The sequence below is a fragment of the Bombus fervidus genome, chromosome 11 (assembly GCF_041682495.2).
Source record: "Bombus fervidus isolate BK054 chromosome 11, iyBomFerv1, whole genome shotgun sequence".
In the NCBI taxonomy this organism is placed as follows: Eukaryota; Metazoa; Arthropoda; class Insecta; order Hymenoptera; family Apidae; genus Bombus; species Bombus fervidus.
The window spans coordinates 9,792,204-9,817,239 of NC_091527.1; the positions used below are offsets into that span (position 1 = coordinate 9,792,204).

At 38.0% G+C, this 25,036-nt stretch overlaps 2 protein-coding genes across 4 annotated transcripts; both read left to right on the top strand.

The window, feature by feature from the left end:
* Positions 1 to 502: 502 nt before the first annotated feature.
* LOC139992038 (uncharacterized) lies at positions 503 to 4,736 on the top strand. Of its 2 annotated transcripts, none has more exons than XM_072012518.1 (3): positions 503 to 2,722; positions 2,811 to 2,970; positions 3,018 to 4,736. In XM_072012518.1, the coding sequence occupies exons 1-3, from the start codon at positions 1,347 to 1,349 to the stop codon at positions 3,678 to 3,680; spliced, it is 2,199 nt and encodes a 732-aa protein (XP_071868619.1). In that variant the 5' UTR covers positions 503 to 1,346; the 3' UTR covers positions 3,681 to 4,736. The 2 variants fall into 2 exon arrangements, with proteins under 2 accessions (XP_071868619.1, XP_071868620.1); XM_072012519.1 differs by having other exon boundaries at positions 507 to 2,722; positions 3,027 to 4,736.
* A 623-nt stretch (positions 4,737 to 5,359) lies between these two features.
* Positions 5,360 to 24,556, top strand: Ypel (Yippee-like). 2 transcript variants are annotated; one of them, XM_072012613.1, is made up of 5 exons: positions 5,360 to 5,588; positions 21,034 to 21,516; positions 21,684 to 21,727; positions 21,926 to 22,034; positions 22,127 to 24,556. In XM_072012613.1, exons 2-5 carry the CDS (start codon positions 21,415 to 21,417, stop codon positions 22,214 to 22,216), a joined length of 345 nt encoding a protein of 114 aa, XP_071868714.1. In that variant the 5' UTR covers positions 5,360 to 5,588; positions 21,034 to 21,414; the 3' UTR covers positions 22,217 to 24,556. The 2 variants fall into 2 exon arrangements, with proteins under 2 accessions (XP_071868714.1, XP_071868715.1); XM_072012614.1 differs by lacking the exon at positions 5,360 to 5,588 and adding an exon at positions 18,682 to 19,006.
* Positions 24,557 to 25,036: the final 480 nt, after the last annotated feature.

A 25,036-nucleotide genomic window follows, 5' to 3' on the forward strand; every position in this document is an offset into this window, starting at 1 on the left:
TATGAGATACCCAAAGTTTGATATTTAATGAGATTATCTGTATACGGAAAAATGAATTTAAAAAAGTGAATAATGGTTATATCTACTATATGATAATTATTTTCACACGTGGAAAGTAGTTATAGTGTAATTAGCGTTGTTGACACTCGATGTAATCACCTCATACTTGTTTTCCCCTTTACATCCTGAAGTAGATAATTGATTACTACGAAACCTATAATTATGGGTTATCGCTATGTTAAAATAGACCTTTCACTTTCCACTTGTAGCTATAGTAATTCCACATAGAAATTTCATAATGAAACATCGTTATATGAAAAAATTTCAGTATACCTTTTTGTCAAGAGACGAACGATTAATAAAAAGATTGTTGAAAAGAAGAGTAATAACTTGTAACCTGTGAACATTTAAATATGGTGGAAGAAATCGCGTCGGCGGTACAGTGTTGCCAGTACGGAAGTACTCGATGACGCTATTGCCAGGTTTGCTCCCTCCAAAACCGCGCGTGCATTGGCAGCATTGTTTTTTGGTAGTTTACAAATAAAATGGCCGATATATGAGGCTATTTTGTATGGACAATAAAATATGCAATTCTGTAAAATTAATGACCATCGGCCGCTTGTGTATGTATGTCAAAGTATAGGTTCGGTGTTGTGAAGTACGAAAAAAGAAAGTAAAGTGTAAGTGAGCGTGTGGGAGTGCCGTGAGAGCAAGGTGGAGGTTGTCTTTCAAGACCCGTGGACGCCGCGGGCCCGAACACCGAAACGAAGAATAACTTACGAACTCAAATATATTGAAAAATCAACCGACCACTATATCTTTTTCATTGGCGCGCGGTGGCGCGGTGACAACAATACGAGAACGGCTCTAGATTTACGGAACCTGGTTTACAGCGCACAGGCCCCCTCTGCCGCCTGCTCCAATTCTTCAGTTACTCTCGCCTCACCTAAACACTGTGTGTTCCTAAGTCTGACAAAGCAACACTTGGGAACACACCAAGCATTTGTTATACTTTATGTGACAGATGACAAACACATGGTGTTAATCACCTATCATATTTTATTTTATGAATCTTGATTATCCATAAGCTGTCTATTAATATCAAGCAATCAAATATTATAGTAACTTAGAGCCGCTTCAGGCAGATATGATTCTCAATTTTGAAACCCACAGCTGAGATACTGGAGTGTGACGGGTACGTTTATTTAGAACCTTTCAAAATATTTCCCACCGACCAGTTTGTTGTAGTGGAAAGAAATGGTGCAGACAATACGTTGACAGAGACGGAGGGGCCCACGAGCAGTGCGTCCAGCCAGCCCACCCCCTCCGTTACTCCTCTGTCAAACATGTGCACCACCCCTGGCAACGTAGGCACAGGATTTGGGTATGCTTGGTCCTTTGGTGGACCTGGAGCAGAAACCCGAGAAAATGCACAGGGTGAACTTACTACAAATATTAGTTATGCTGTGAATAATAATCAGGACCAAGGATCCAGTCAGAAAATACAGGTTGACATTAAACCAACTAAAGTTGCCAATAGTACACATCGTAGACCCATGTTCACTATGAATGAAACTTGTCAACAGACTCCGACAACGCATCATACAGCTGGAGCTCATAATCAAACACATGGCACGCATGTTCGTACTAAGAAACATCACGATGTATTTTCATTAACATGCGACAAGGGAGGTTGTAATTGTGATGCTGCACATGCAACACCCCCACCATCTCTTTTTTCAAATACTTTAGTTTTTACTACAGCTGATAAACACGCTATGAGTAAGCATTTCATGACACCTCTTGGACCACTACAGCTCACAGCAGAAGAGTGCAATGAAATTTTAATGAAAAGAGCAGCAGCTGCTTCAAACCAAGCCAATGTAAACAATGTGGCAACGAGCCAGACAGATAGTACATCTCACTTTGGGCATGTTTTAACGCATGTGAACACGACACAAATTGAAACAAAGGTCAAGCAACAACAAGATATGGGAAGTCAGGTCAGAGTACCAAAAGAAAGACCGTATTCTTGTTCAGAATGCGGGAAGTCATTTCTTCTGAAACATCACCTTACAACACATGCAAGGGTACATACAGGAGAACGACCTCATGTTTGCGTTCATTGTGGTAAAAGTTTTGCACACAAACACTGTCTTCATACTCACCTTCTCCTTCACAGTGCGGACCGACCATACCAATGCAGAGAATGTAAAAAGTCTTTTACACTAAAACACCACCTTGTAACGCACACACGAGTACATACGAGAGATCGTCCATTTGTTTGTCAAGAGTGTGGAAGATCATTTCCTTTAAAACGTCATTTAGTGACACATAGTAAATTCCATTCAGGGGAGAGACCTTTTGTTTGCGAAGAATGTGGAGAATCATTTTCTCAAAAGGATCACCTAACAATGCATTCGCGCTTCCATGGCAGTTTACATCCATTTGTTTGTCACGACTGCGGAGCAACCTTCCAGAGAAAGTTTGAGTTAGTGAATCATGGTCGTTTACATGGCAGAGTTCCACATTCGTGTACTGTTTGTGGGAAAGAATTTCTCCAAAAGAGAACACTACTAGCACACATGCGCTTACATACAGGAGAAACTCCATTTGCTTGTACTGTTTGTGGAGAAGCATTTCCTCGAAAAACAGACCTGGTAACCCATTCGAAGATACATAACAATAATACGAACACAGACGAAAAATCTCTTATGTGCAGGTAAACAATAATTTCAATAACATATAGTTTAAATGTTTATGTCTGCCTATATTAAAATCTTCTGCATATGTTAAATTTAATGTTTCAGGGAATGTGGATTGGACTTTTCAAACCGGGAAGCTCTTACCCTGCACTTAAGGTTACATTCTGGTGATCGTACTCTTGTAACAGATCTCTGTGGGTTAGCAGCTGCTTTCCAGCAAACTCCTGGACATTTCCTTACACCCAACACTTCTGGAACTCATCAGGTATTATCAACATTAGTGTAATATACGAAATGCGTATACAATCAAAGGGTTTACAGATGAATGGACCCATCGGAAATCCCGGTGTCAGCCATATGCATGGTGCAACGCAAACATCACCACCTGTAGGAACAGGTCCGAAACCAAAACCACACGTATGTCCCGATTGCGGTCGTGGTTTCGCGCAGAAACATGGGTTGTCGCAACATCAAAGACGTCATACGGATGGTAGCTGCCATATAAGATCACACGTGTGCGATAAATGTGGGAAAGCGTTTTATCAAAAGAATCATTTGTTATTACATCAACGCCAACACATGGATCCCCCGCCCAGCATACTTCGGCAACAACAGAGACAAGCTGCACAAGCTGCTGCTCAACAAGCACAACAACAACAACAGCAGCAGCAGCAACAACAACAGCAGCAGCAGCAGCAGCAACAGGTACAACAGCAACAAGTGCAACAACAAGTGCAACAACAACAAGTGCAGCAACAGCAAGTGCAACAACAAGTGCAACAGCAGCAGCAGCAGCAACCACAACAGCAACAGACAACGTGCACTGTAGATACAAAAACAATACAGCTTCAAGCAATACAACAAGTGCAACAGCAAGTTCAACAACAGGTACAACAGCAGGTACAGCAACAGCAACAACAACAACAAGCGTGCTCTGTGGACACTAAAGCAATACAGTTAAATGTCACTATGTGAGACGATATAGAAAGTGGGGATTGGTCGATCCCTGGAACAATAGCACTCCCAAATGCGCACCCTGCTGCCACCCTCTGCACGCACTTTTCTTGTACTAACATTAAACGTTAGATATATTTATTATCTCTAGAATCGAATACGAAATAACCAATTTTATTACAAGAGTATATATACAAAGTATACATATTATATTCTAAACATGTAAGGCTTGTAACAAGAAAATAAAAATAACCATATATTAGTGTTTTACATATACTTTATATATCATTTACTCTAGATATGTAAAATGAAACTAAACAAATTAGTTGCCTTAATGAAACGAAGAATTTTAACGGATATATTAACTATTGTTTGGTGAACTTTTTTTCATTTACTTTTAATTAGTAGGACATCACTTTATAAGAAAATACATATTGAATAAACAAACGTAAAAAAATAAGTTTTTTATGTACTACTGCTTTGTTGTTATCCTTCATGCTGTGCTTGTATGGTGAAAGTCGAGAGAAATGTTGATCGTGTGAATGATCAGTAAAAAATAAATATGTAGAATGTATCAAGAAAGAGGGAGAGGGTGGCAGACATAGCGCATTTATGGAGCATTTAAAATTGTAGGTCTGCCCGAAAAAAAAAGAGATGAATGGTGTCTTTAAACGTATTTTTTACGTTATAGCAATTCGTGAAATTTGTTTAACAAATTCTAGAGAATTAAGAGCGCAAGAGCATTACGAAAATTTATATTCCATTAAATGGATAGTTATTAACTTTATCAATTCGAAGGATTCGAATAAAGTTCGAATCGTTAAAATTGTTTTGTTTTTATGTGATTGATAGCGTTTTCATTTCTTGAACTTCCGTACTTTCTTATGTTCTCGACTTCGACTTTTTTACTTTATAATACCAAGATATGTGTGAAAGCCATTCACATATTCTTACAAAAAAGCATCCAGCATAGTAAACTTTTGTAATAGTTTTGTCAGAGATATGTAATAGCTAATAGAAATGCGCAAAGAAATGAAAGAAGTAATAAAGGTAGCTTTCCTACATAGTTTTAACATACATATATATTTTTTCCAGACAGATAATAAACATGCAATGCGTTTTTTCGTGATTTTACACGAAAGTGAAACACGACCTAAATTAGAATCACATTTTTAAATGGAAGAAAAAAAGGAGAAAAATTGTTAAACGATGAAATATTGTAAAACGAGCTTTAATGTGCCTTTTTTCAAGCTCGCGATTAAAGTACCTTTCCTTCTTCTGCATTCCTGTTTCTATTCGCATACGATACAGATTATCTTGTGAAAGTAAACTTTTCGCCCACGCGCACGAAAATATATGGGCTACACGAAACAATCAGTATTCATATTTTTTTCAAACTATGAAAATACGAACATGTAGTACATCTGTGCGATTAAAATTTTCATTCGTTTCATTTGTGCAATATATAAGTTTATTCAAGTTACTTACAGTCACACACGAATCAAACGCTTCGAATGCAGCGGTACTTCACTTGTTTACTCATTTAAACATCCTGAAATCTCCCGCGTTTCATTTGGTAGTGTAATAAAAAATAGAAGATAGGTAACACGCATTTGTTCAGAAGCGATATCTGGCGGTGATGTCCGGAGATAGACGAACGCAAATAGCGCATGCGCATAGGTCATCGTATATCGTCCCGCCTGCGGACGAACCGAAATAAATCGAACGACGCCGAGCCGATCAGCAGTACGGTGCTCGCTGGATGCGACTGTTTCGCGTTAGTGATGATCAAAACGAGTTGTCGTCGTCGTTGTTTGTGGCATTTCGCGAAGACGAAGAAGCCGTGATCCGTGATCAAAAGCTCGAGACGGAGAAGAGGCCGAGGACACACATCGTTGCTCGTTGCCGCGGCCACGGATGCATATGGAGGTGCGTAAACCCTTGTTTCGATGCACCCTCTTCATCTATGCACACGTTTTTTCTTTGCTTTGAAAACATTACAAACACTTCCTTTAACACCACTGCTATTTTCCTATGTGATCTCCTCTGTCCCGTGAAATATGATTTAGTACGCGAATGTATCCTGGACAATTGAAAGTGCAATAGATGCATTTATCACAGGAATTGTTATTTACGATATCTGCGTCGAATCGAAGGATCGTTACTCGTTGAGAACTTTCAATTTCGTACATTACCTCGAGTTAATATTTTTCTACAAATAATAGTATGTTTGAAACGCGATTCAAGGAAACGTCCATGCTGTTTTCATTCGGTCAGCCTGTGCTTGGAACGACGCAATACTATTTTTTCTTCTTTAAGTTTGTTTATTTGGTGTGTAATCATTCAGGTGATTATAATAGTATCATCTTGGGTTGTGTAAACTTATATGAATTTTGCACGACAGTGAACTCTCCCTTAAAAATAGGCCGCAGATTAAAAGTACGTGCGCATACGGCATTGGACTTTGTGTACGCTCTCAGCTGACGGGGGCCTGTCAGCTGCCTTCCACGAGAAGATCAGGGCCGTCATTTTGTGTGGCCTTTCTATACAATTTTTCCCGTTACTTCGTTTACTTGAAATTTTACAATCGATCCATTCCGTTTCGTTTCTATCTGGATGGTGCATTCTAAATACAATTTTTCTTCGCTTGGTAACAGTGCATAATCTGCCATATCGAATAGCTCTGTCGTCACGTCCGCACGTGTGCGTAGGACAAGAATCTATTATTCCATTGTTAATTGATCATTGTACACTTAGTTTACACTCATCTAACATCTCATTACATTTCCATCAGCTTCTCGTGTGTATACCTCGTTTCTTTTTCGAATACATTTTTATTCGTCGACTTTTTTTATTCAAATTTTTTAAATTGCTTCCCACTTACACACAATGTCAACGACATCGTAATACTCCGCGTCAGTGGTGATAATTTCGTTGATACTTAACCGGCAATCTCGCCAAGATAATGCGCGCCGTCTTGTTTTGTACACATTCACAGCTGATTCAACCGCCGCGTCTTAAAAACGTTCAAACTGTTATCTTTTAGTACGCGGGTACCCTTTTGCGACATTTCTTTTCTCTGCTGTATGTGAACGCGTACGTACAGAATGGCTTCGATCGCTCTGAAAAAACCGTACATACATAATATCCAGCATAGAACCTGTGGTAAAGGCTAACAATAAGTGGTAGAGGGAATTGACGTAACGCTTTGCTTCTTCCCTCTGTGTGTTTCCACCCGAGACCACCAAACTCCGATCGATTTTTCTATCGTAAATATTTGGCCAAGTTTACATCAACATTTACGTATCGTCGATTTGTTAAAAGAGTGACACATCTAGAAAATTATCAATTCTGAACTATCTACAAAAATTAATCTTTTCCGATCAGAGCTCGAAGTGAACTATTTCCTATAGAAACAATACTACTTTATTTATTAATATCGAATTATTTAACGAAAGGAATGTCGCAATGCAAAAATTGTATCAACTCCTTATTTAGTAGTATTTTATTAAAGATTCTCAAAACCCAAAGTCTATTATCCCAACAATAAAAGAAAAGAAATTCTTTTTTATTACTAGATAATCGGATTATTAATAATTTTCAAGTTTAAAACGATCTCTTGAAAAATGGACTTTTCCTAGTTGTGTCTTTTAGTAAATCGATGATACAAGTTGACTCTTACTATAAAAATCATATCGTCAATAGAAATTCCCTAAAAGGGAATAATATATATATATATATCTACTTTCCTTGTACTTGTACCGATTGAGTACAATTTGACTACGGGTTTCTCGAGTCGATCGAGCGCCTTTCGAATTTAATAGCCCGAGAACCGTTTTCTGTGTGGACGGTGTCCATATACACAAAGTGCATATTAAGGTGCAATTCGCTTTGAAAGCGACATCCGCGTGATGCGTTCGTCCACAGGACGCTTTACATGGAAAATTAAATATGCGCGACGAGTTACGAAGGACGATGACCCGAATTAACTAAACTCGAAGCTGCTGCTGTGCGCCGCGCTTGTTCCTCTCCCGGTGTTTATTTAAGCTGCAGTGGTGTAGCCTCGCTTGATTCCTGTCTAGCCAGGCAACAGCGACCAAACCAAGCTGCTATACAGTCACTTTGATTCGCTCAACGAAAGTTCTTCGCTCGTTCCTTCGTAACCATGCTATTGGCCATACCAATATACACCTACCATATGTACAGTACTCTGCAAAAGTATTCTTAGACTATTTAACAAATACAAATCTTTTGTTTTCTTTTATGAATGAATGATAATATACTTTTACGATACACTTTAATTCTATTCTTATTTATAAAGAGGCATTTACCCAAAAATTTCCTAGAAGTAATTCCCTAGAAAGTTGTTAGTTAATTTTATGTAATTAATTTTGTTTATGAGCTTATTCTGCCTCCTCGATAACGAAAGTTCTTTTACGACGCTGTCAAATAAGCTTTCGGTAAATTTATTTCATATTATTCGTTATCTTGCGTTTGATGTTAAGATATTTACACTGTATTGTATAGTGCATGCGTACCAATTTTGCTTTTTCACGAGGAAGTGTTTTCGTGATGTTAATACAAGGACTATCAGACTGCTCGAAATTCGTAATCCTTTATAGAAATTTTATACAACGGTGCATGTATAATTTGTAGTTTTATATTATATTTTTTTTTTATAAATTCTTCATCTTGATTTCCTTGATGCAAGTCCTGTAGTTCTAGTCTTAAACTTTGACGTCCACCGAACAAAGCAAAATATACACGTTGAGTAACACGATACCGATATTTTACGTATTCGTGTATTATGTATATAAGAAGTTCCACGGAATACATACTCTCGAATAAAAACACTATCTGTAATCGTTTCTCTAATCGTTATAGACAGTTATTTAAATTTTCTAAAAGTGGGAATTCCAGTATAATTATGATTAATTAGTGGCCTGTTGTTATTATCTCTCCGTAACGCGTTACGCTTCGATATAGTCAATTTTTTAAGTCTTTTTTAATTCTGTTATAATCGTTGGATATTTCAAGCAAGCAAACGCATCGAATTTTCTGTTTCCATGAACGCGTCCTCCGTGGACCTGTTGGACGACGCTTTTGTGTACGTTTACAGCTGATTGGGCTGTCAGCTGGGCTGCGCGCGATAGAACCATCTAGCAGGCTGGCCAACGCATGTTCCAGAACGCTCCGAGGGGGTCTTGTTTTTCTCTTGCTTTTTTTCTTCCTCTGTCATTTCCCAGCAGAGGCTCTGCTCGCTGGCGACCACGCCAGTCAGGGCAATGCCTCTTGCAATCTTTAAACTTATCCCTGTTGAGTCGCTAGCGGTTGGGATAAGGTGAAGGGTTATATTCGACGTGTTTGCGTTATACTTGTACGCAAGCGTAAACCCTCGCCTATACTGGATGGGTATTATAAGTTTTGCCGGCCAAACTTTTTGAGTAAGTTTTATGAATATAAATAAGAAATATAAAATGCTGTATAAACAGTGGTCTTTTATAGTTGTATTAAGAATATGACGCATGAGAGGAATAGTATTTCAGTCTGCAAAGTTGCAGTTAGGTCTCATATTATTAGACTTGCATAGAGAATTTCGTAAGAAAAATTATATTAAGTAAGTTGATACAAAAAATTCATTGAAACGAAATAGAGTTGACAAGTAAACTTTACCATTCTCATTGTTACGTGTAATAGTTACCTGAAGTTTTTTTATCGCTATCTTGCTATCTTTCTTATAACTTTTTAATAATCAACAATAAATCGTCGAACGACTGTTATTTATGTAACATTCTTTTCTGATCTATATTTATCAAATATACCGAAAAAGTATAAGCGAAAACAATTGTGACACTTTTATAGGAATCTATAAATAACGTTCAGTTTCGTTTTCCTTTTTATACGCTATGTTTACGTGTATTCGGTAATATATCGGACACATTTCTACACAATGGTAATTTATTAACGATTTGCTGCTAAATATGCGTATTAAAATTACTATATTGCTAAATGTTTAGCGGTGATTGTACTTAATTATAATCGTTCTCGTACGTGAAAGAAAATGTTGCAACATCGGGAAACGCTACGAACGACCTTTAATTCCAGGAACGTATTTCTAGTTAGTCATAATAGCTGGTAAAACGTGACAAACTACATGAAGATTCCCATTCATAATTCGTACAGTTATACGACACAAGTAAACTTCCGTTAGAAACGTCCTTTATTACCGAACTATAAACTAACGCACATATTATTTTCTTCGCACGCACTTGATTAAACTCGGCTCTCATGGTAGTGGGGCTCGGCGGGCTTGCGATCAAAAACCTCGCTATCATTTATCACTCTACCGTAGCGCTGGTTCGTTGTACGTGCGTGACCTACGCAACTTGACTTCGCTTTTTTTTTTTTTTTTTTTTCAAATCGTTCTCTCATTCTTTTGCATTGTAACGATTGTACAACAGAAGATTGCGAGTTTACGTAATTAAAAAAAAGATACCAAACTGGAGACTTAGGATATAGCAATTCTAACGCGTACTTAAAAAAACATTATTTCTTTTTTTCAAAGCGACCAAACGAACGTATTAGATCACAATACTGGTTTTTTTTTTTACTACTGATTCCAACGATCCCATGCGATGCTTCGTTACAGATTGGATTATATTCTTTATCTGGATTGTATTTGAAGTCCTTGCCACGCGCCATTGGTCTGCTTGTTCGGTGTCCATTGCTTGGAATAATAGGGACATGGATAAACATGAAGTCCATTCGCTGTTTCACGCATATAATTGAAACGTTTCAAATCGAACGTTCGCTACGATAGACATCGAAAACAATGGATTACGCTTGATTATAACATGTACCTGGAACATGTCATCTTTACACGAAATTTAAGTTCGCGGCTATTCCAAGTATCGATAACAAGATACGCGCATATCTCCCCTTGTTTATTCTTTTTATTTTTTCCTAATGTATTTACGAGATAAATAAGAAGGAGAGAAAAGCGTAGTGTTTTCGTTGCTCTCACGTAGTACATCGCCGTTTTTGTTTGATTTTACTCATAGTTGACGAGCCAATCGTCGAAGCCGTACATAATATACGTAAATATAACCACGGATATGTATATGTTTACTCGAGTCTGGAATACATACAGATATATATGTGGATACAAGGAAGGAGGAGTTTAGGGAGAACAAGGATGAAAGAAAGAAAACGCTGACCACCAACAACGAGCTCTAATAGGAAAAAGACTATTCGCTTCGTGCTCATCGATTTGATAATGTAGTACCTGCCTTTCGTAATACGTTTTAGAAAGCTAACCAAAATGCTGGAATTTAAGGTTTAGATTTCCTATTATCGTGGTTATCTCGGTTCGTCGAACGTCGTTAGTACGCGCGGATCACTAATTATGTTCAACGAGTCGTCGCGATGAAATGTAAATCTACACGGTAAAAAAGCCAGCTGGGTTATTGAATCGTCGTTCAACGATTTGCTCGGAAGTATGATTCATTCGTACTCATGCATACGCTTGTTCAACGCACCGCCACATGTACGCTACGCAATTTGTGCGTTTTCCTTTTGTATTATTTACCATGAATCTCAGTAGCCGTACTTAGTTAGGTTTATATATTCACGTTCACGCGTTTGTTTTCCCCACCATGTTTTGTTTTCATAGAACAAAACTCCGGCATTTAGGATATTAATGACTCACTTTTATGGTTGTCTGGCCTAGGATTACGCGTATCCTGGTATATAGCCTACCTTGCTAACTGGTTATATTTAGTCCTGATTTATGGCCAATTAGCCATTAAATTTTCATAAATCTTAACATAACGATACGAAAAGAGTGAAATTCTCTTAACAAAATCTTTTATTTCAAACCTAAAAGATTTCGTCAGTGGCTTCAACGCGATTGGAAAAAAATATTCGCAGCAACGCATTCACTCTTATCGCGGTCCGTTTCTTTCTTCGCGTGGTGTGCATGGCACCGTTATATTGTATATAATTACTCGTTGATCTTGCATGCAATCTTGCTCGTGGTTCAACAATCTTGGCGCTTTTAGACGTCCGCGCGAATTATTTATAAAACTATCGTGCACCTTGCTCAACGAAGGAGTTATCTGTATGCTAAGCGAGAACACGCCGTTGCTCGTCGTTCAGTCCCGCCACGCCGCGGCGTGTAATGTAAAACTTGTTGCGAAGAAAACGCGCGCAACGCGACGTTTTTAGAGTCATTGTTCTCTCTCTCTCTCTCTCTCTCTCTTTATTTCCCTTACTCGTGGGGGAAATACATGGATGTATGAATATACGCACTAGGCGATCGCGTGTGAGCTTGTTCCTCCCGTTGCGGATGTCTGCTTGAAATTTTTCGGTTGCTGCGTGAACGAAATATCTTTGAATATTTTGGTTTCTAGTCGCGATCTTACGTTTACCATAACATATGGATCGTTAACGTTCTCTTGGTAAGTAACGTGTTCAGGAAAAAAGAAACAAATCCGCGGTCACTTCTCGTAGAAATAACTGGCCGAATGATATCTGGATTGCATTACCTTCCTCACTTTATATCGGACCGCAACGTGTCTACCGTCGACTATTTTAGCTTAGCATCGAAATAGAATTTAATAGAATTTGTTTCTTTCTCAGGTTTCCGATATGAAGTTTAAAGATGTTTTGTGAATTGGGCTAATGGAAATGATCAAAGTATTGAGAAATTCATGAAATCAGATTTTCTTTTTTATGGAAATGTTTATTGCTTACGATGCACTGTCGGATTCTTATTCCTATTCGAGAGGTCTGCGTGATTTATTAAAGCCATATCTTCCTGTGCATTCAATGGAAGACAAGGGAGAAGAGATATCGTCGTTGCACGACGACTAAAGGGAACGTAAGTCGACGATGTTTCTTACGAATTATCTACATAAAGGCGTCGTGTTGGAATAACATTGAAATGCTTACGAAAAATAACGATAAAATTGTATTCTTCCTACTTTATATTTACATATACGTCTCTTGTTAAATCGTATCATACGAAATTCTATCAGGGCTTATTGTTTACATCGTATTATCAGCGAGAGATATTTTGATCGTCGCGTAAAACACATTAAATCCATGTCGACGAGATAAAGAGGGAAACGACGCAACGTCACTCGTTACTTTATCACTAATGTTTGTGTTTATGGTGCACTTGGTATTCAAAGTGCGTACATTCGCTATTTACACTTAGCCGAAGATTAACAGCTTTTTTGGACCCACGTACCTCGCGCTTGTAACATTGCGAATCTTCGTAGAAAAAGTATAATACGCAATCTCCTTTTTCTTTTTTTTTTTTTTTACTTCTCATTTGCTTTTTATTTTTTGGCGTTCGTTTCTATACAATATATTGTTAGTCGTACATCGTATTTATTCGTATCCAAACGTTGATCTTTTTACGCTCACGTACGTTACGTGTCGTCTATCTTCAGTTTTTACAGCGAGATACGAACTGTGAAATTCGAATGCGGAGACTATACATACACATTTAATGTATATGCCTGAATCGACTTAGAACGTAAACGTCGTAAATATTTGATTTTGCTGTTACGTTACTTTTTTTCCGTGTCCTTATTTTGAATTGTTATGTGTACATCCGTTGACATCGAACCTTCTCGTTGAAATTTTCCTATCTTTTATCAATCGAGGATTTGAACTCTGGCCAATGTTCGAGCATGTTGATTTTTCTAAACGTACGACATTATCGCAATACGTTAATTACCCCAACCTAACGCTATTAATTAATAATTAACTCTACGTGTACATTTGTGCTGTGTATCTTCTGCCGAGTAAGTTCGTCGATAATAAATATCTTTCTTCAGATAGGAAGTAACACCTCGAACTTCTATTTCTTTTTATCAATGCAGAAAAAAGCTTGTTTTTCAGGAAAAGGTCAGTTTGTAAAGATCACGAGACTTTACTACGTTGTATTCTAGTGTAAACAGGTTGTGCAAAACGTAAACATTATCGTGTGTAAGCTACTTGGCAAATGTTTGTAAAAACTGTGATCCTTCGCTGTTTTCCTTTTTATATTTTTTTTTTTTCCTGTGGGTTTGTTATCATGAAAGACGTTGATCTACGTCGTCTCCGCATGTAATCCAAGTTAAGGCCGTATCACCGTGTACCGCCTTGCATGTGATATGCAATAGAAAACATTTTGTCAATACACGCGATGACGCGCGGAGTCGTGACTGTATTGCATGACCCGCGATGCGTGTTCCGTCGATCGTGGGTCAAACACGTGATTGCCTTCTCGCGAACGCCACTGTTCACGATCATCTATTTAACCCTTTTCCGTATAGGGTTAGTCGTTGAAAAGAGTTATCGATTATCGCGCGTGCCATATCGAACTGCAACATAGCGCGTCTTTTATCCTTTTTTTACATCATGAAGATTATCGATATCTCGTTTATCGCTGTAATCGATCACGATCGTATCCTCAGTTGTGTGTGTGTGTGTGTGTATATATATATATACGTCAATAAAGTTGTGAACTCGAAATGAAAACCGACAGGGACGAAATGAAATTATTACGAAATGAAATTGTACGACTACACACACGTACATATGTAATTGACCGGCACTATAGTCGTCATGTAGAATTTGAAGACTTACCTTGAGGATTATGAATAACTAATATTTTTATCGAAATATACGATCGTCTGTATTCTTAAAGAAGTATCGTCTATGTGCTTGAAGTATGTTTTCAACGCTTCTGTAGCCACCCGTCATTTTAAATGACAACTTATAAATGGCGCCATTTAAACGGTGGACAACATTCTATGAATACAAAAAGAATACATGAAATATACATGAAATATGCAAAGAATATACATACGTACCTAGACATGTACGTGATTCGTTCGTGGAACACTTTCTTTTGCATGTGAATTATCGGTCGCGTGTAGATCCTCGATTATGTCACGGAAATGCTTTATCGATGCATACGGTAGTTTTTGTCGGAAGAATGCTCGTTTCTTGGTTTTACGTCGTATCAAATATAAGAGCCTGATAATTTTCGACCTATGCGATTAATGGCTCGCTAAATGGCATCGTGATACGTGTGCAACACATTTGCACGGATTTTCGTTGTCCACGTTATAACGTAACGATTGTTTTATACATATTTGGAATCGATACGATAATTCTACTGCAAATTAGTCGGCGTGAAAATGCTCGAAGAGTAAAAAAAGAAAAAAAAAAATGAAGAATTGTAGTCAATTCGCATGGAACTCGTACGTTCGACCTCTAGTGGAAATTAGAGCGTATTTACTAGCACTTTTTAAGCTGCTTATATCAACTTTATTATACTAACCTTACCTGTTATATCGAGTTAGCGAAAGGTTAAGGGGAAGCCTATTATGTTATATTGTATACTAGCTCTTAGTCTATGGTGTAGCCATCTAGAACTTGATAGAAGTACCAAAATTTCCAAACAAATACGTACATTCGGTTCACCGAAGAGTTTAGATGGCTGGCCGAGCATGAAATCGATTAAAATTGATTTCTGGTTAGACGGCTACGGTACACGAACGTAAGGTTCGCCGAGGTCCTTGAAACAGGTGCTACGCGACTCCTCGCGAACTTCGATAGTTTCAGCTTAATCTACTCGATAGTGATTTCGCTGTAACAGCATCCCGAATAATCGCGCGCTCGTCACGTGTTTGTATTGGGTTACCACATGATGCGTGTGGTATGTGTTGGCTGCGTTGAATGAAGTTTAGTCGAAGATGGCCGCAACTCCTTATTCAATGGAGCCGAGAACAATAATACGTGGAACGTGAAGGATTATACCTCGACATCGGGACCAAATTAGAATCGGCAAGAATTTTTGTACCGTTGGCCGTCGGCCATGTATCCATGTGCTTTTATTACGACGGTCGTCACATTTCTACTAGATTGAAACAATTTTGTGCGTCGTCGTACGCGTATGTGTGCGCGAACGATCATTAACATAAGTGTTATTTAACGACTCTTCATGAATCTTTACGATCGTTTTCAATTTACGATTCTGATAGAGTAGTCCATTCGGTGCCATTTGGGATGCTAGTCAATATGAATCGAACATCTACGCGAACAGTGGCAAAACGATCGGTTCGGTTTAGTTCGGTTGTCGGTTTCAATTGGGAAGAATAAATGAACATCTTGTCGTTTTTAACGTTCATGGTCGATGTTAACTCCTTGCTCTATGACTTTTTTTAGTACATAGTTATTTGAGCGAGCATTCAGTTATTTAGTTAGTCGTTGATGTAACATCATATTGGATAAGATGGTATTTAAATATTGTATATATATTTATATAATAATATAATATTTATTTAGTCATAAGAAACTGAAATTAGAGTTCAAATTAGATTTCTTTACGAATGTAATTTTCCTTCATCGGAACGAGATTGTAATCACAAATTTTCATCGATATTATTCGATATTATAAGGCAAATGATTAATTATTTCTATTCTAAACACGTGTACATCTGAATAAAAATGATTGAATAATTTTCTAGCGAAAACACCTTCTCCTTTATTTTAAATACGCGCACGAGAGACTTCTCTGTCGGCCGAGAAGTTTAATGTTATCGATAGTTACCGGTTAAGTTAAAAATGGATAAGTTGGCCGCGCAAACGTGAAATTATCGATGGGAAGAATGCAAGCCTTAACGAAATTTCCCTCTAACCTGATTATCTTCCGCGCCGATTAAATTTCCCGCGGGAAGATTCTGCGATAATGTCGTTGAAAGGTTTTCTTTCATTCTACCTCCGTTATTTATATCGAATCGAAAATCTGCGAAAGTCACTCTGACGAACTTTCGATCGAGCAATTAACGATCTAGCTCATTGCAATTGTTATCATTCCACGTTACCAGAATGTTTCTTATATGATATTAACGTAGAGATCATCCGAAAGAAAAAAGCTTCACGCCTGATTGGAAAAACCCGATAAGATATACAATATTCATATTGATTGCATTTACCGCTGACTGTTAACCTTTGCAAAAGCGTAATCGGTATTTAATCTAATCATCTGTTTAGATCTTTATTGCGTTTATCTTGACACAATATTGTTTACCATTCTACAAATTGCCTCTTTATTGACCCTGAATTCTCGAAAGAAACAACATTTCTCGATAATTCCACGATGTATATCAAGTTATAAGTCCTTTTTTTTTGCCTCTCGTGATCTTCTAAGCGTATTAGATTCATGTAAGACACATTTACACGGAATGCGTGTAAAAACATGTTCATAAATATGCACGTTTGTAACTAATACTTGAAGCGGCATATGAATTTAAAATTAAAGTAGAAATCAAAGGATAGGACACAAGGTGGGACGTAAAATTTCTGTTTTATCGATTCAGTTTTCGAAACATCGGAGCATATGCGTCGTTCAATTCCCGATAAACGTTCGGTGTATCGTACAAATAGTTATTTCGTTTTATCTAATGTCTACGGATGTCCTGAAATTCTGGTATCGATATCTGTCTTTAGTATCAGAAGAATCCAATCGTTTATCTTATCATCCTACCGAATATCGTAAGGCTTCTGTCGCTCGATGAAAACACGACCGAAACATGAACGTCCAAATGGTTTTCTACGCATCTTCGATTTTATAAAATTCCTTTCTTTGTCTTTAGTATTGGAACAAGGTGAACGGAAACATGACCATTTTTAAAAATAAGTTTCATTGTCTGTAAACATCGTGAGTTACTGTTATGACTCACTCACGCGGTCTGAAACGTGTGTGCGACTGTTTGCAACTTCGCAACTAGAAGTTGTTCGCTGCGCAACTCAGTTTTCGAGAGTGAACTGTACGCTTTAGGGTTACGCAGTCTGCACCGCACGACATCTGTTCCACGTGTTTCCCTATTGCACGCTTCGTCCGTAGTAAGTACATAACACGCATCGTATATCAACAGCAGGTGAAGAAAAAAGAAAACAAAACGTCTATCGCGGGTAGAAACGGGCTTTCACTGGATTCTTCGTGTCTTATTCATTGGCTAGGTGGGCTCGCGCGACGCACGCCGTCTGCACCGGCATGGCACGGGGAAAAAAAGGATGACAAGAAAATCGGAAATTCCGAGGATGCGCCGGCGACGGGTAGCAATGACCTTGGGCCGTGTATTGACTCGGTGTTCCATCTCTTTGTTCCCAACAATTCGTCGGGAAACTTCTTTCTTGCGGTACGGCCTCTCTGCGGATTCATAGTCCGCGGCCATCGAACCGCGCCACCATTCTATACAGTTGTTCTTTATCGTCACTGTATTCAAGGATGCTCGAGGAGATGCCTAAGAAATTTTTTAATCTAACCTGAGAAACGTCTTTTATTATATCTTACATTATATCTAAAGGGTTCTATTCGCGTTTTTATTCAAAAGTTTCTGCGCTGTTTTGCACGATTTAGTTAATATTGTCAGCGAAACATTGCAAGCTACAAGTTACCATATATTAATCATTGTCCTCGTAATTTGTCAGTCTATAGCGTCTATAGAGTCTATAGAAACATCATATAATTATATAATTTTTATAATTCATATTCTTAGTATTTGAAATAATTGCGGACTACTGCGTCGTTCCATTAGATAACTTTATGCATTTAGATATGAAAACTACGTTTCAAGCTTAGCAGATAATCGTTCGCAAACGCGAATTCGTATCTTTAAATGTAACATATGCGAACCGATAACGGTTTTACGTATTTGTGAATGAAAGTAACGCGTGTTTTTAGTCTGTCAGACTGATCGGTGCCTTGTTGGCATTCAAAATAAAATATGAATCGAATTATCGTATCGATTTACTTTTCGGCAGATTAAAATCGTCTTGAAGCGTTATTCTCTTTCAAGCTGTTCCATTTCAAATGTGCTAATTTCAATTAAGTACAGAAACTACGTGCCACGAGTTTAAACATACAGAAAGTAAAATTAGTTTCAAGAAATTGAACAGAGGTATAATTTGTTTTAATTACGTCGCATTCTTTTCCTTTTTTTTTTATGGTCTTTAGAGTGACTCTCACGCGTCAGAAATAATACAGCAGGAAGTGTGTCCGGCGATTGTGTCACACAGGCTGTTAATTCCGCGCGCTGCCATAAGCCTGAAAAGTGAAGTACATAGTACCGTTATCGCAAGGCCACGACGAATCATTGTTTCGATTGATTCAAGCTGAGAAAGAAAGAGAACGAGGAGGACGGAAAGAAAGAGAAAGAGAGGGAACGTAGGCGAAGAAAAGGACGCGACGAAGAAGGATTGAAGAAGGAAAAAAGAGGTAGGAGAGGAGGATACGGGTTAAAGCCGCAGAAAGCGTCTGGCTCTCTAAATCCAAATAAGAGGTTACCGTTCTTTCATTCTTATAAAGCAGGAACACTTCGCTAGTTCTAACAAAACAAAAGCTCTCTTATTTTTATTTGTACGTACGCCACTATATGTGTGTGTGTGTGTGTGTGTGTGTGTGTGTGTGTCTTTTTCAATACAATATGGAAACGAGATGATCATAATTATGATGCGCTTCTCATTCATATTAATGAACGATGCTACATTTTATTTCGAGGCCTTGAACCGAATCGCAACGTTGTTGATATTCTTAGTTTTCTCTTTCCATCTTTCACGTTATTAATTTTGGGTAATGGGCGCTGGAGAAAACGAAGATCGTCCCGCTTCGAGATTTTTCTTTTCAAGAAGGCTTCGACCATACATCTATATCGATATTTCTCATCGGTGCTTGATATACTTATATCGATAGAAATCTTTTTCTTTCAAGATTGCGTGAAGCACGATTTTCGTTGACGTTACAAACCAAACGCTACGCTTTTGTTTCAGTATCTTTAGCAGATAAATATGAAAGAAACTCGACGATTCTGGCGATGAGTACGGCGGCCTTCGGACAGCTCAAGGTCACAGTAAGGTACAACAGGATACAGTTGCATTTAAGAACCACAGGCACAGATATAACCCCTGAGTGCCCCTGCTGCGGGATGCATTGTTCGTTAAACATCCTTTTCTTGGAATTTAGAAATGGTTTTCACAAAATTACTTTTCTATTCAAAGTCACTGTATTTTCTTCAAACATTTTACAAACCTCGTTCAACCGTCTACCTAGAAGGATCTTTCTTAAATTTCTATTAAACCAAAGATTCTGGTTAAAGTCGTACAAATGCTATTCATAAAATCTTTTCCTTTTCAATATTTTAAAGTTTTCTCTCTTCAAATGATTCTTATCTTAAGATCGTGTGATCTCAAAAAGAAAAAAGAAAAAACATTGTACAGAAACAGGTTGGAAGCGTGAACGTTTAACAAGAAGAGAGACTGGCCCGTGCTTCCTCGATCCTTATAAAGAAGTCTTTCTTTAGGTGCATCATAATAAAGACCTTGTCTCCTTTCTTTGTTTGAACACACGCCAGCACGTGGCGTAGCCGGTCGCTCGATATGGAGCGTACATCGATGCTATTGCGCTTCAAAATGTTGAAGCAGTTTCGCTGTTTCGCCGCTGTGCGCGCGTATGCGTTTCTTATTTTCATATATGCGGTGCACCATATGTTATCTATTCTTTTTCTGCTTTTCTCTTTATCTTACCGACGCGATGCGGCAACCGTATTGAGATTTTTCCTTCTTCCTACTTTGCTTCTTCTTCTTCTTCTTTCTTCTTCTCGGCTGTTGGTTTTCCATAGTACACTCTAATAGTAAGCCACAGCGCGCGGTTTAACGTGCTTGGAGCCAGAGCATGCACGTTATTTAACAGGCCGTTATAAATAACTCGGAACTGATAGTTGTGGAATAAATATACATGATAGCGAATAAATAGTGTGTGGAGCGTACAACGTAACGAGAACGCGGATTCTGAAGAAGACGCTTAGAAGCCAATGTTTGTTTTATTTTTAATGCCCGAACGAATGTAATTTTAGTCCATTTCGCACGTGACTGCCTTTATTTACTCAATTCGAATATATAGCTATAGTTTACCTTCAAATATTATGGCTATTAAAGACCTTTCATTTTTCTTCCTTTTTCTCTTCCTAATTTCTTTCTTCTAGAAGAAAGCGGTATTTTAACTTTTACAGATATCAGTTTCTTTTTATCTTTAATAAAATCTCGATGATCCTATTCGAATAGATGTCATCTGTTCGTGGTAGAGATTAATGATATCGGATTGAACGCATTGCGTTAGTTAGATCATGCGGCTATCTCTGAACAGTGGCATACAACGCGTGTCGTCATCGTAGATGTTATAAGCGCGTAATTTTAAGTTGCACAACACACAGTCGATCTTATAACTCTGCGTAATAAGAATCGCTATGATTAGAGACACAAAGAGAAGAGCGGCGAGAATATATTGACTATTAATAATGATGTTTATCGACAGGTGTCCCCGAACCGGCGCTGTCTGAACCAGCTCAACAGCTGATCGGAGTACGAAGCGGCGGTGAACGGGGCCACTATTGCACCACCACCCCGCGATTGGAAGAAATTTGATATATTAATCGGTCACTGGTTAACGGCCAGACGTTTCCACGAACGAAAAAAGAGGAAGGACGTGACGAAGGTCGAGAAAAAGGAGCGAGGCGTCTGGACACTTGATAAGGAAAAGAAGGAGACAAATTAACGACGAAGACGACGACGACGACGACGACGACGACGACGGCGACGACGACGACGACGACGACGACGACGACGAAGACGACGACGAAGACGAAGAAGAAGAAGACAAGGGCGAAGATTTCTTTGCTTGTTTGGATACGCCATCATGGTCAAAACTTTTCAAGCATACCTGCCCTCGTGTCACCGCACTTATTCGTGCATTCACTGCCGTGCTCACCTCGCCAACCACGACGAACTCATCTCTAAGGTGAGCCGTGCTAGATCAGGTAACGAACAGACTTCTCGCATTCATTACCGAGCTCTGCACACATCTATGTATACTTGTGTTGTGCGTATTTATGCGTCTATATATCCTCTACATATGCGAGCAACTATACGCAGTCTACTATACAGGCTATTTCCTTTTGATTGCAGTCCTTCCAGGGCAGTCAAGGTCGTGCCTATCTCTTTAATTCCGTGTAAGTATGCTAATGTCTTCAGAGAGGCGAGATCAAATCGCGATGGAAAGTAGGACGCGTTATTTTACCCGTGAAACTTCTCGTGCTTTCTGTATATTCTGCCCGTCTCTCTTCTTCTATTCCCGTTGGTCTGTCGCCATACGATAGGCTTTTTATGTAAATGATAAAGAATAATGATCGGTCTTGTTGTTGTTTTAGGGTGAATGTAGGCTGTGGTCCTGCGGAAGAGCGAGTTCTGTTAACTGGCCTTCATGCTGTCGCTGATATTTACTGTGAATGTTGTAAGACCACCCTTGGGTGGAAATACGTAAGTTCCCTGTGGAATTTCTAAGAAGACAGCTACGTGTATGCACGTAGATCGATCCGGTTATTTGCTAACGAAGCTTGGAAATTTTGTAGGAGCATGCGTTCGAGTCGAGTCAAAAGTATAAAGAGGGCAAGTTTATAATCGAGCTTGCTCACATGATCAAGGAGAATGGATGGGAATAGATCGAGTCGAGGGTCACCCACTGCAAGAGAAACAGGATACTCCCGATAAAAACATATACGAGGCCCATCAAAACTTTTCCTGATATAAGAATAATGCCTACAATGTTGTTCTAACTGCAATGTGCGGCCCCCTCCCCTCTGTCAAACCACCAACGAAAGTCTGTGATTTCATTTGTGATTTGTAATCTTAGTAACTTTTTATGTTTCGGACAATTCGACGCTATTTTTCGTTCTTTCCGATCGATTCATCATACAAGCGATGACACCGGCGATCCGCGGCGTCGCGGATCGATCAAACAAGGAAGTATTGTAAAGAGAGAAAGCAAAAAAAAAATTATTTTTCAACAAACCATAAAAAAAGAAGAAAAAGAAAAAGACGGGAAACAAAGAAAGAAAGAAAGAAAAAACAAATGAATATAGAATATAAGGAACAAAAAACAGATGATAATGACGTTAGTAAGCTATGGTAAATATGATGACGAAGGTGCCATGGTGGAAATAAAGATGGAGAATCGCTCTGTTCGAACAATGGGGTGCCCTCCTAATTTTAATTCATTATCTTTCTAGACATTTTGCCGTGAATGTCGCAATGATAAATGTTAAAAATTAACGCGCGGGGCACCCCGATTAAAGATCAAGTTTTTTAATCCGTTATTGCACCGGAGCAGCGCAAGTGCCACAGACTTTGCTGGACTGACTGCCTGCCCGCCGCGTCTATCATTGGAATTTCACTGCCGATATTCCTAATATTAATTAAGATGGCTGTGGCGCATCGTAGGCGACGCAGCTGGTAGTTTTTAGAATAGCTTACAAGTATAGCATATTAAAGCCTACGTTATAATATTATAGGACCTCATGGATATAGAAAATAAGGATAACGTAAGAGTAATCACGGGTGTGAAACGGAAGTCGAGAGGAAGAAAGACGGAGTGAATGTCTTACGTGTGCGTGCGTGCGTGCATGCGTGCGCGCGCGCGCGTTTGTGCGTGACAGAGACAGAGAGAAAGAGAGAAAAAGAAGGAAGAAAAAAAGGTTTGATTAATCGTGTCGTGTGTATATGTTTGATTTTATGTTCACCATGCCTGCCAAACTGTCTGTTAATCTGCCAGTCGCCATTACTGTTAGTGAAAAAGAAAAAAAAAAAAGGAAGAAATACCGTATTCTAACATGTTCACGTTTTCGTCGGCTCTGCAAGGTGTGGTATGACTGAACTTTTTTGTTGTGAATAAAAAGAATCATTGATCTGCGCCTTCCTATGCACGCACTATGAGATATATAATATTAAAGCAAGAAAAACGAGGAAAAAAAGTTAAAAAACGGAACAAATTAATTGCTCATTACTTTTAATATCGATCTCATTTGTAAATATTTAATAGAGTTCAATGACATCGCAGATTCACTATTTTACAAAAGATCGGAATTCTGATATCCGATCCCCCTCTCGAAGCCCAAATGTACGATTGATTTTCATTGGTCATTAAATGAAAAAATTTTACCAGGATACTGATTTGTCATTTTCACGCTAAACCAATACATAATGACATAGCGACATTTTAATATAATATAATTTTCTTTTGGTAGGATATCGTATCTTTGAGACTGCTTGTGTAAGTGAAATGATGTAAACTAATTTTTAGGCGACTTCTGATGTTACCTTCGTCATCTTCTTTAAATTTTAGAACGATTAAAATTGATATCATTTATTTTAAACATAGAGGTCCTAACATTTATAAAATATTGATATTCGTATTGGTATTTGGATTTGAAACGATAAAAAGAAGTATTTACCGTTCTTTGCGTTCTATATCCAAACGAAGGTAGCAAAATGTGCAGGCGTGAAAAACGTTTAATTCCTATTTTAATAAAAAAAAAAGTACATATATAAAGCAAAAGTATAATTGTGACATAAGTGTACAAACAAACAAAAGATTGGTCGGTTCTTGTGCTACGTTTCTCTTAAAACAGCGCAAATTGAATAAGGAGTAAAAAAACTAGGTGGGGTCATTATTCAGATATTTAAGAAAACACGAATCATATGCGTTCGTCGTTTTGAATGCATACATACGAAAGTGCAGTGTACTTGTGTGTATTTAGAAACGTGATGAATGAATGTGCCGGCCTAATTCCTCATGCTGTCTCTTGAAGAGTACTTTTTATATTACTGTGCCGATGTCCCTTTATCCGCACTCACTTTTCCAGTGATCTTGTTAAATTGTCCCCACCAACACTAATTCCGTAGTTCTCAGCCTCCACCACCATCCACCATTTCCACCATTACACAATTTTGCTTTGTAAAACATGTTCATAATAAAAAAAGAAATACAAGGTATTTAATCGAAATCGACTTATTTTATTTCATACGTGATATTCTATTAATTGTACATATGAAATATAATAATTTCATTATTTATATTGACTAATATAGATATTTGACAACTTATTTTAATGTAAGACCTTCCTTGTTCATGTGAAGTTTATAATTTTTTGAAAATAAAGAAATTTAAATTATTTCTGCTGTATATAAAATTAAAATCACGTTCCAGTTTTAATTACTTGTACATCCGTATGTATATAAGCATATACAGAGATATTAGACGATTATCCTGAACAGCTGAGTTTAAATGTATATTTTGCGTTATGATTGTTGATTGTTTACGTCTGATCTTCGAACAAACAACAACAAATATTCGGTTATTCTTTTCGTCTTATATACGTATATATAATTTTATTTTTAATACATAATAAATTTTTTAGTTTATTATATACATCTAAAGATAATTTCATTCATAATAAATTAATATATTTTGCAATATTAACTTA

Bases quoted from the DNA above. Each gene is read 5' to 3' on its own strand.
- LOC139992038 (XM_072012518.1), top strand. From the start codon at position 1,347: ATGTGCACCACCCCTGGCAACGTAGGCACAGGATTTGGGTATGCTTGG. The intron at 2,723-2,810 runs GTAAACAATAAT...TTAATGTTTCAG, and splicing joins GAAAAATCTCTTATGTGCAG to GGAATGTGGATTGGACTTTT. The intron at 2,971-3,017 runs GTATTATCAACA...ATACAATCAAAG, and splicing joins ACACTTCTGGAACTCATCAG to GGTTTACAGATGAATGGACC.
- Ypel (XM_072012613.1), top strand. From the start codon at position 21,415: ATGGTCAAAACTTTTCAAGCATACCTGCCCTCGTGTCACCGCACTTAT. The intron at 21,517-21,683 runs GTGAGCCGTGCT...TTTTGATTGCAG, and splicing joins ACGACGAACTCATCTCTAAG to TCCTTCCAGGGCAGTCAAGG. The intron at 22,035-22,126 runs GTAAGTTCCCTG...GAAATTTTGTAG, and splicing joins CCACCCTTGGGTGGAAATAC to GAGCATGCGTTCGAGTCGAG.